The 12,065-nt window shown below is 31.4% G+C and overlaps 1 protein-coding gene across 5 annotated transcripts in view; it reads left to right on the top strand.

The window, feature by feature from the left end:
- Window positions 1-12,065, top strand: part of DACH1 (dachshund family transcription factor 1) — a gene marked incomplete at both ends in the record, with an annotated part of 411,297 nt that overhangs the window by 297,708 nt on the left and 101,524 nt on the right. For 3 of the 5 annotated variants that reach the window (XM_082859599.1, XM_082859598.1, XM_082859597.1), the window contains one exon: window positions 347-481. The exons of the other annotated variants lie outside the window; for them this stretch is intronic. In XM_082859599.1, coding sequence (XP_082715725.1) covers window positions 347-481 — 135 coding nt within the window. The remainder of the gene's footprint in view (window positions 1-346; window positions 482-12,065) is intronic. 5 annotated transcript variants of the gene reach the window in all.

Raw genomic sequence — 12,065 nt, 5'->3', positions numbered from 1 at the left:
TATGCTAAGGAGAGAATGTGATACACTAGATAAAGCTTGAATATTTCATTTGTAATGGTTATAGGGGTATGGCCATTCAAAAGTATTCCAGACATGAGAAAATATACATATTTTATGTGAAATAAAAATAAGATAAAGCAGTTTCATTTTCAATACATTTCTGCTTGTTCTCAAAAATTATCATAGTTATCAGTTCTCACAGTGTTCAACTTAGAGATAGATTATAATTTTAAAGTTACACCATGGTATTATATTTATTTCTGAGTCCAAAAGAATTTAAATAAGTTATTTGAATATTGTATATTATGGTGTTTTAGTCTTTATTATTTTGTTTCTGACTTGACAGCTGTCCATCAGAATGGTTTGTCCATGAACCAGATGCTGATGGGTTTATCACCAAACGTACTCCCTGGGCCCAAAGAGGGAGATTTGGCTGGTCATGACATGGGACATGAGTCGAAAAGGATGCATATTGAAAAAGGTAATATATGATTATAAGGTCTTGTTTTTCCTGCTCAACATATGAACTACGTTTTAATCATAGAACAACGTATATTTCTAGATTATATTAGAAGATGGCATATAAACATTTTAAAAACCTATAATATTAAGTAAAATGCCTATTCAACAAAAAAGAAATATGAATGAGACATATTTATCTTAAACAACAGGTAAATGTTCATTTATTTTCCAGTACGTTTAAAAAAAGAGAATTGTTTGTTTTAATTGTTATCTCTGAGTTCCTCAAGGACTATAGTTGTTCTTTGTGCTTTTAGGGTCAATTGTCATTTTACTTAGCATAATAGAGCAAGGACAATATACAAAGGATTATTATGATTATTTTTTGGATTAAAAGACACATGGTCATTTGATCAACCAAGAAATATAGTGAATCTTATCAACCAATGTACTAGTAGTTGTTTCTAAAGTGTATGCAACAAATAACAAAGCCAAGATTGTGCAAAGCTGTGAGAGTTTCCTATTTATATTTTATTTGTACCAGCCTAACTCATTTTCACAGGCAAAAATTTGTCTTTTCATGCCTTATTTCATGAAATACTTTCATGGAGAATTGAAATATTATTTTACATGCATGTTGGAAATTTATGCTATTGGATGCAAATTAATGTTTTCAAATGGTAAATTTAAATTGGGACCACTGCAGCCCTGCCATATCTTTTTCATCTTAATTTAATATTTTCAAATTTTATTAATAATATAGACTGGATACTTTGACTGTCTTTTTTGACATGAATATCAAGTAATCAACGTTATGAAAAGGATTGTTTCTTTGGAAAACATAATTATACAAAAGGTACAATTCATTGGCTGTCAAAAAGGAAGATAAGTAAAATTGGCTATTTAGATAATCAGAATGACATGATTGGAGAAAGACTGAGTTTAGGTGGACCAACCATTTTTCCTCGAAAATGACTATTCACAAAAAGTAAAATTGCTTACATAAACATTTTTCTATTCAACATGAAAACAGCTCTGCTGAGTCCTTCGGAAGAAAGAACACTGCATTTCTATAAATTAAATTATCGGCATTATGCAATTAATAAGAAAATGGTAATCTTTTCTAGGTGCTAACATGTCAAAATCTAGGCATATTTGAGAGCAGCATTAAGGCAACTTCCTAATTATTTATTTTAAAATTCGCTTTCAAATATTATCACAAAGCTGGGTGGAACATATACAAGTGCATCAGTGAACAAGATTGCCTCTAAATGTCTAATTCTAATTTTCTGTGAGTTCTTCTTCAAAAATGAAGAAAAATATATAATGCCTATGTATCTTTTGACATATACCTTTTATATTTAATCAAAAACAAATTTGAGGAAATATTCTGGAAATTTTTATAGTAATAAAATATAAAACTGCATAGATGATTTAAGTTTTAAGTAAGAATATTGAAATATAAAAATTCATTATTTGGGTTAAGTAGCCATTCTCCACTAGGGTTCTATGAAAGAATGAAGCCCTATAGAAAATGATTTTAGTGATTCATTTCTCAGTTTTCCCATAGATGCTACATAGCTAGTTTCACTTGAAATGCATAAGAGAGAAGTTTTATGATATACAGTGGTTGTCAGGATATTAGGGTTTAGTTCTCTTGCAGAACCTTGGTGAAAAAAGGTTGGGAGTGAAATATAAAAGCCTGGAGGTGGTAGTGAAGAGACCACCAAAGAAATGACCAATAATATGATTGGAATAATGAATCTCACTGGAATTTTTGGTGGGAGCTTTCTACACTCTCATGTTTCAAGTTGAGTTGACTATAATTTTTGTAACTTTCTTTTTCCGTGAGTCTTCAGTTCTGTCTGCCTATCTGCCCATCATCTGTCTATATACCCATCATCTATTTGTTACTACTATTTTAACTTTGCCATCATAGAGCCTTTCCTGAGATACCATACTAGGTTGATATAGGGATCCCACTGCTGGTGTTCCTGTGTGCCTGCCCTCCAAATCTTCATTACAACATTTTCCTTGTTATTTGGAAGTTATTTTTTCATTGGTCTGCTTCCAGTACTAGACTGTATACGCCTTGGAGTCATGTGTGTATTACATTTGCTTTAAACAGACTAGACAATCTATGAATGCATATTGATCTGTGCTAAATTACTAGAAGATTCTAAGAGATGGTGAAAGTTAAAATAACTGTGATGATGAAAGGCAAAAGGTGGAATTTCATAACCTTTAGAACATACATTTATATGAAACAGTAGAATGTTCTGGCCAGGAATATACACAAAAACTTTCTATATCACTAATGGTACTTCTTATCACATCTTAAGTTTTTTAAATGGTTTTGCTGTCAGAATAAAGACCTTGATCATATCCCAACAGTTTTTCAATATTTTAATGTATATTTTATAAAGGAAAGTAAGTTTTTAATATTCTCCCTAGAAATGTGAAACTACCTTTAAACTCATAATTTCAAATGTAGTTATGGAATCGTGGACATTGTAATAGATTTTGATACTCTTACAGTAAGAATTTTATTATATGATGCTCATCTCTTTTATGTACTCTCTTTTATGTATTTTTCAGCATACTGAATTAATAGTAAATATTCATAGGCTTTCTAGATTGATAGGGTCTACTAAATTAAAAATTGTTTTCTTTCATGACTACATTTATCATGTGCTGCATACTTGCCCTGTAAATTTCTTACTACACATATCTGTATTAAAACAAGTGACTTCATTTAGAGACATTTGTAGAGAAATTAATTACATGTTTGTGTCATTTTAGGCTTGAACTTCTTAAATGTAATTTGCTGCCGACCACTTTAAATCATTCAAAAGATAACAATTCTTAAGAAAACATTGATGGGCTTCCCTGGTGGCGCAGCGGTTGAGAGTCCGCCTGCCGATGCAGGGGACAGGGGTTCGTACCCCGGTCCGGGAAGATCCCACATGCCGCGGAGCGGCTGGGCCCGTGAGCCATGGCCGCTGAGCCTGCGTGTCCGGAGCGTGTGCTCCGCAACGGGAGAGGCCACAGCAGTGAGAGGCCCGCGTACCGCAAAAAAAAAAAAAAAAAAAAAGAGATACCAAAATTAGTTTGTATGCTGAGAATCACTGTGGTCTAAAATCTTAATCACCAGTAACTTTTAAGCATTTTAAAATCTTCTTAATATTAAAAAGCTATTGACTTTATTAGAATATTTACGTCACTATTAGTTGAAGGACCAGTGGCTTTACAGGTGTTACAACTCAGAAGTACTAAGTGCTGAGTAAATTTGCTACTTAGTTTTTAAAATAAAAACACTCTAATGGGTTTTTGAACCCAGGAAGAGTTTAATTAAAGTACATTCAAAATATAAATATGAAAAACAAGTTAGTGTATCAAGAAGTAATAGACATATAATATTGTTTCAAGCATCCCAAGTGTAAGGAGAAATGATTTTAATAGTATGAACTTTGACTAAAATTAGGAGTTTGTCAAGGATATGTGCTGAGGAAATCTATGATACAGCTCATAGCCTCAAAACCAATTTTATGTCTTTTAACTTTTCCAAACATACTGCAAGTTCTCTAGAGCTTTCTGGATTTTAAAAACATTGCTGATTTTTACCCTCAGTCTAAATTTAGTGGAATAGGCAGTACTAATTGACATTTTCTTTTTTTTTAATTGAAGTATAGTTGATTTACAATGTTGTGTTAGTTTCTGGTGTACAGCAAAAGTGATTCAGCTTTATATATATGAAACAATGAAAGAATTACATATGTATATGTATGTATATATATAATATATTATTTCTCAGATTCTTTTCCAATATAGGGTTATTATATGATATTGAGTATAGTTTCCTGTCCTATACAGTAGGACCCTTTTGTTTATCTATTTTATATAAAGAAGTGTGTAAATGTTAATCCCAAACTCCTAATTTATCCCTCCCCCTACCCTTTCCCCTTTGGTAACCATGAGTTTTTTTCTATGCCTGTGAGTCTGTTTCTGTTTTGTAAATAAGCTCATTTGTATCTTTTTTTTTTTTTTAGATTCCACATATAAGAGATATCACATGATATTTGTCTTTCTGTCTTACTTCACTTAGTATGATAATCTCTAGGTCCATCCATGTTGCTGTAAATGGCATTATTTTATTCTTCTTTATGGCTGAGCAATATTCCATTGTATATATGTACCACATCTTCTTTATCCATTTATCTGTCAATGGACACTTAGGTTGCTTCCATGACTTGGGTATTCTATGAACATTGGGGTGCATGTATATTTTCAAATTAGAGTTTTCTCTGAATATATGCCTGGCATTTAAATTATATAAATAGGCTCCCTGTTTCTTTATGCTGCACTTCTCTCTTTATCCCCACAAAATCTATCTCTTGGTGCTTATTTACAGTGTTACTTCTCTTATGCATAATTTTTTCCCTGGTTTTTCTAAAATTGCTTTAATTGCTGCTATTTCCAACACATTTTTGAGCATGTTTTATACCTTGCACGTAGTTTCACATGCACATTTTTGTTATTATGGAATTTATCTAATTTTTTGCTAACCAAAAATCAAATGTATGCTACAGATATGATACTGTATGCTACAGTATCAGCTTTTTTCCAATTATAGAAAATGTGCGCATTTATAATTAGAGCTAAGTACTGAATACCTAATTTATGTTAGTGTATTTCAGTCTTGGACTAAATAAACCAAAATGATATAATCAAAATTTACTGAATGTCAGATATGTGAAATAAACCATATGAAATACAAAACTTCCCTTCTTCTTTTGCTGCTACAGTTGCACAGAATTTTTCTTCATGTATATTCTAATTTTCCCTATGGTTGAGGCTTTTCCCTTTGTTTTCATAAAAAATATGACAACTTTCATTGGTGACTCCTGACATTTTATTTTTTATTTTTCATTTTTTCTAATTATATATATTTTTATTGAAGTATAGTTGATGTACAATATTATGTTACAGGTGTACAATATAGTGATTCACAATTTTAAGTTATACTCCATTTATAGTTATTATAAAATATTGGCTATATTCCCTGTGTTGTACAATATATCCTTGTAGATTATTCCATATATAATAGTTTGTATCTCTTGCCATTTTAGAAGCAGCAATAATTTAAGATGAGGCAGGAAATACAGAGGATTTGCTTCAGGCCATGAAACATTTCTTTTGTCACATATTCTTCCTTGGCAGTGCCCAATATTTCCAATGGTTAATAGACTTGTATGGAAGGTTCTCATTTTGGTATTCTGAATTTGAGGACAAAGCACTAAAGGCAATAAAGTAGTTAGCAAACTGGCCATATTGGGATACCCTCTTATTAATGCTTTATTCTTAGCATCCAACCTTGTGGACCACTTTCCTACAAAACATCTTTCTTAAATGACTGCCATCACTTTTTTCCTATTTGTGGAAATAATTTTTTTGAAATATATTTCCTTTTGCACATTTCTCGTTTAAAAATTCTACTTTTAGGATTGTCTTCAAAAATGACTTCCTTTTTTCAATTCTAGATTAACATTACACAAATTAATTTATAGTAAATATCATACACACATATATCAAAAATCTGAACCTGTTAGTATCTCATGTGACTATATAGATGTACACAGAGTGAAAAACGCTTTTCTTTAGAAATTTCTATATTTTGGTAATGTTAGCACACTATATGTGAGCCACTTATAAAATGAACTACCTCAATGTTACCTAAAGTTTACATTTTCCAGGAATTTATTATTATGTAATTAATATGAACATTACTAAAAGAAATAGGGCCATTTATTGATGCCGAAGATGTCAGTTGCTTCTCCAGGACATCCATAACTTTAGGTTTTAAAAACTTTTTTGGACACTTAGAAAGTTGAATCATGTTACCACTGCTGATAATTTTCATGAACTAAATGCTATTAGCGAGTATTTAGTTTTGGATACATTATAAATAATAATATACATTTATAATAATTTTACTTACTGTAATAGTTTTACTTTTACTTAGTCAGATGAAATGTCTTTTCCCCATGGAAAAAAGAGAATAGACTATTAGTTATTCCACTTATTCAGCTTTATTTTTTTGAGCTTTTTTGATAGGCACAGAATGACTCACTTCCTCACTGTTTAAGAAATATTTTTATGTAGTCATGCCAATAGCTAATATTTTTATAGCATTAAAAGTGAGGTAGGAGTAAATTACTAGTAGATTAACATATTAGCTCCACATACAAATTTGCTTCATGTAATGATTTATTTATGAATTATTATAAATTATTTTATTCCCTTCATTTAAGATGTTTATTGACTTAATGAATTGATTATCTCTAATTTTTAATTTTGAAATTTATTTGCATATTGCTTAAACCATGGATTTCTATTTTTTCTAGTTTCAAGTTGAAATTTTACATATTCTGGTGTAGAAGTGATCTAAAGGGAATGTGTACATTCTTCTGTATGTTTATTTGAGAATTAGCTCAACTTCAAACTTCATTTTGGAAATATTATATCCTATATTTTTTAGTGAAGCTAAAACAATTTTTCTTTTGTATATTTTTATTTCATACATGGGCAAATATGTATGTTTCTAAAAGAACTACAAAACACTGTCCTTTCTTCCCTGATTAGACATATTAAGAAATGTACAAAAAAATAGGCCATTAAAAGTTCAGTGACTCAGAGAGCTTTCTTAATCTTTTTTATCTAAACTGATAGCAAAATATAAATGCCAGTTTCTGCAGATAAGCTTCGTGTGATGTTGTTTTTGTAGAACAAAACAGGAGATATCTACAATCTCATATGTTTCAACCTAATACTTTTGAACATTTTTCTATTCTGAGATGTAAATTAGAATTTCTTCTAAAGAGCTTAATAAAAAAAGAAAAAAAATGACATTTAAAAATATTTCCAATCTTGCCTAATATTCACAGTCTGCTTTTATTGAACCTTTTTAATATTCTTACATGTGCTTATGTGTGCCCCTGCACATGGGCAAACACACAGGGCTTTATCTTCATTTGATAGATGAGGGAGTGATACTACTTTGAATGCTATGTTATGAGTTAAGAAGCAAAGTAATAGCCCCCTTGTCTCTTGTGCTTGAAGCAGTTTGAATTCCTCCATCAACTTGATGGAATGATTTAACACATCATTCAGCCTTGTTTGCAGGACCTGTAAGGTGACAGCAAAGCTCAGGTAAATCTTAAAGATATGGGAACTAATTTGGAGGAGTTTATATAACACATTAGATGAAAGGTCAATATGGAACTCATGGCTATTATGTTTAAATGCATAAAAACCTGATAGTATTTTGAACATATTTTAAAAGAGATATTGCCCACCCATTCTGGAGAACTGGGTATGATGTTTTCCTCTGACTTTTCCTTATCTATTACCACTTATTCTTGTGCCTTTTGGCAAACTATTCCTAGAAATTTGTGTGATAACTTCAGCATATGAAAATCTGTTTTGTTCCAGTAGAAGCTATATTTTAAACTTTCCTTAAATTTTTACATTACCATTGTCGCTAGTATCTTATGCTACAGTTTCAGAATATTAAACAAGTACAATTGTTTTAACTACTGTGAAATTGACAAATGAAGCTGAAAACCAAAAGCACCTTTCATGGGATTTTAAACACTATTTTCCTCCATATGCCATCCCAATTATTATTTAGATATTACATTCCTAATTTACTGTTAAGGTTGATTAGAATTCAAGCCTCTCAAAAGCATGCACCAAAGGTCTTGGGCTGTAGAAAACATTTTTATAAAATAATCCATTAATGCAGAGGAGTGCAACTAAATTAGTTAGCAATTTGCTGAGCATGAATTAATGAATAGAGCTTCTTCCAGCTCCCAGAGTTGTAATTTTCATAATAACCTCAGACCTTTATTTGGCAGGTTGTTTAGTTTTTTCGTTTGAAGGTTTTCATTAGTCTAATGAGGACTGTGCAAGGGCGAGCAGTCAGCACAATTTACATGGGGAAGCTATCATAATAAATGAAGCAATTTGAATAACACGCAAGGGTTTATGCAACAAGATAAGAAGAGATTGTAGAGTGAGATTTAGAGGTAACCAATACATTAGACCAACTAATAACTGAAGTAATCCCAATAAAAGGCTTAAGTGAAAGGAATGAAATTAATGATATATACAAAGTTGTAATGATATGATACATGATTCATTAGATTAATAAAATAAGTATTCAATTGTTTTTAGTGCTTTTCGTCTAAGCTTTGTTTGTATCAGGCATTTTAATTAGGTTTGTTCACTGGATCACTTTGCTTAGTTAACTTTTAGACCATAGCTGAGGTTTTTAATGATATCTTTTCTTTCTTATTTACACTTTATAGCCTTGATAGTTCATTGAATTAATTATATGCAATATATTGTGTATGGAGATGGTTTTTAAAAGTAATTGCATATAGCTCCACCTAAGTGGTGATTAAACTTTAAGTATGAATGCCCAGTATGTTTCTCAGTTTTTAAAAACAACTGTTTTTTGCTTCTACTTTTGATAAAGTACCTTTATAAGTAGTTGACAAAGGTTGTGGTGTCCTATAATTCACACCAAATTGTAATAACTAAGATTTTTTAATTGCTAAATTCCCAGATTAAGAAGAGCCACTCATAAAAGACATTATTAGAAATTATTCATTTATAGTCAATGTAATTCTTTAAGATACAATAGAAAATGTGTCTTAAAAATAGCTATAATTTTATTTTCTTCTTTACATGTCTTTCTATTGAAAAATGAATTTTTGTTTGGATTGGTTTGGGAATTAAAACTTTTATGCAAGTAATTCAGTCTGAATGTTCAGCATCCTTTTATAAGAGATGAAGAAAGAGTTGATAGGATTTTTTTTTAAATTCTATAGCAAGTGACATAAAACTTTAGAAAGCAGGTTTCATGTTTGATATGTGAAGTCAAATTACTTTAAAACTAAGTAAAATGTAATTTTCAATGTCATTATGTATCAGCCTTTATGAGGTCACACCTTGAGGGAATTCCTCTTCTAGTTAAATATCTGTGATAAGTGGCCCAAATCAGTGGACTTTTATGAAGTGTTTGCCATTCTGTTGTTCCCTTCTTCTGAGTTTGGAAGTCCTGGCATGTATCTTTACACCAGTTTCAAATCACAGTCTCTTGCTGTAGATAAATTAATGGATAATTATATTCCTTCTTTGTTTATGAAGGAAACAAGTGGTTTAGCCTTCTTACATTTGTGAATATGTTAAAAGACGGTTAGGATATATTTAAAAAATAATGATGGCTCTATATTTCAAACTTGTAATTATATTTATCTTTAAGGTTTAGCCTTTGAAAAGGGGCAACATTGAATTCTTTCATGGACTATATTTTGTTAATTTCTTTTCAGTAAAAACTACTTCCAGAAAATGAAGTTGTTTTCTTTCTTTTTCTTTCTTCCTTTCTCTCTCTCTTTCTTTTTTCTTTCTTTCTTTCTTTCTTTCTTTCCTTCTTTCCTTCTGCATTTGAAGTATATGGATACAGATTTAAATATAATTTTGTATCTTGATATTATCTTTGTATTAATTATAAAACTGGGATAACTATTAAATATTTTGTGGTTGCTAGTGGAGCATAAAAATAAATATATAATTCTTTGAGTTATACCTATCAATTTGCTGTATAATTGACTTTATAATTTATTTGTTATTTATGAATATTATTAATTACTATCTATTCTATCATGACCAAAACTAACCTAAGGCTTTTGTGAAAAAAGTTTGAGTTCACAAAGCAATTTCATTATTCATTTAAGAAGCAATTTTCACTGGAAGCACTCTAGCACAGGGGTAAAGAACATAGTCTGAGAATTAGACCTCTTTGTATTCAAGTCCAGGTTAAAGTTGTAAACCTGGTACGTTATATAACATCCTTGGCCTTCAGTTTTTCATCTGTGAAAATAGACAAATAGTACCTGAAATATAATCACAAAGTTTTGTTATGGGAATTAAGCGCTCAGCCTGTATGATATATTGTATACATGGTAGGTCCCTTCAGGAAAGAGACTGTGCGTAGGAACAGAATTCAAGGTGTGACTGGAGAGGATAATGCAGTAATCCAGGGCTTAGTAGAAGCCGTGCTGTCACATTTTGGTGCTCCATCTGATCTGCTTGCTGGGGCATTCAGTTGACTGATCCATCCAGAGGACACAGACACATCTTGAAGTGACACAGATCAGAGAGCAAGGTAGAGAGGGTGGACAGTGAATATGGAGCAGACTGACAGGAATCATAAGTCACTGCATTTCACGCTCGGTGAATGCGAGTTTGGGTCTGTGTTATTTACAACAAGATCTGCAGTGTCTGTCACTATGGTGCGCTGTAATGCATTACATAAAGGGGTGAATGGTTTATCTGATCAGTGGTCATTTGATGTAAGTAGTAACACCAAAGAGAAGATCACAATTCCAAGAAACATTTGTGGAAGGATATGGAATAGTTTTATAGCTGTAATCCCATACCTTTAAATAAATCATTGTAAATCGTTTCTTAGCAGCATTCTAACAAATTTACCATTTATTAAAAAAAAGCAAGCAATTTTCTCTGTATTTCTTCATGTCTTCATTAATTCAGCAAACGATTTGCAATTACCTGCTATATGGCAGGCACAGTGTTTGTTGCTGAGAATTCAGAGATGAATTTTAAATGAAGGACATAAGACATTGTTCTTTTCTTTTTTTAAGGCATACTAATGAGAAGCTTTTGAATTAAATTGATGATACCGAGGGACAATCCTATATATAGGAGTTATTCAAAAATGCCATACTTCTTGCCATACTTTGCCTAAATGTAAACTCTATTAAAAAATGGCTATGTGTCTCGTGGCTTTGTTGTTTCCTTCCATTTTATTGGCCATCATGAATACACAGGAAGTTTTCCATTCCACCTCCTCTACAGTCATGCAACAGGTGTAGTTTTACACCTGAAGCTAGATTGAGAATTGTCATAGACAGTGGTGTGCATTGCTTTACAGGTAACAATGAGACAATTTTAGGAAACAGATATGCAGTAAATCATTATTGTGTTAAAGGATGTTATCATGTTATCTCTTATGACAAGGGAGAGGACGTGGCACTTCTTGGCGACCTTTAACAGAAATAGTCCTTTTAAACCTAGATCTAAGGATGGAATGCCTTTCTGAGTTTTGCTATTTACAGATAGGATGGAAGACCAGATATGACCTACATCATAAATTGTCTTGCAATTGGGGTGGGGGGTGGATTTTTGAAGACAAATAGTGCCACATTCTCCAAATCAGTGTTCTCTCCACTTACGCTATCTAAAATAAAATCCAAATCTAGGCAGGTGGGCAATTTAAGGGTAGTGTATTTCCTTATCTCACAAGATTTAAGTTAGATACTCTATGCATCACTTAGAAAAGTATTTGGAACAATTATCTGTTCAAGAATGTTGGTTCCCTTTGTCTACAGAGAAAGAAATCAAGAATTTAATTATGTCTCCATACATGGAAATAAAAGCATTATGCAAATCAAGTTTTTTTTTCTGTAGTTTTCCTCTAAACTGCAATTTACATATTTGTTCTTGAGGTTTTTTTAGTTAGT

This window comes from Leucopleurus acutus (assembly GCF_964270905.1).
Source record: "Leucopleurus acutus genome assembly, chromosome: 18".
Classification (NCBI taxonomy): domain Eukaryota; kingdom Metazoa; phylum Chordata; class Mammalia; order Artiodactyla; family Delphinidae; genus Leucopleurus; species Leucopleurus acutus.
This window is presented reverse-complemented; position numbering and strand designations above follow the sequence as displayed.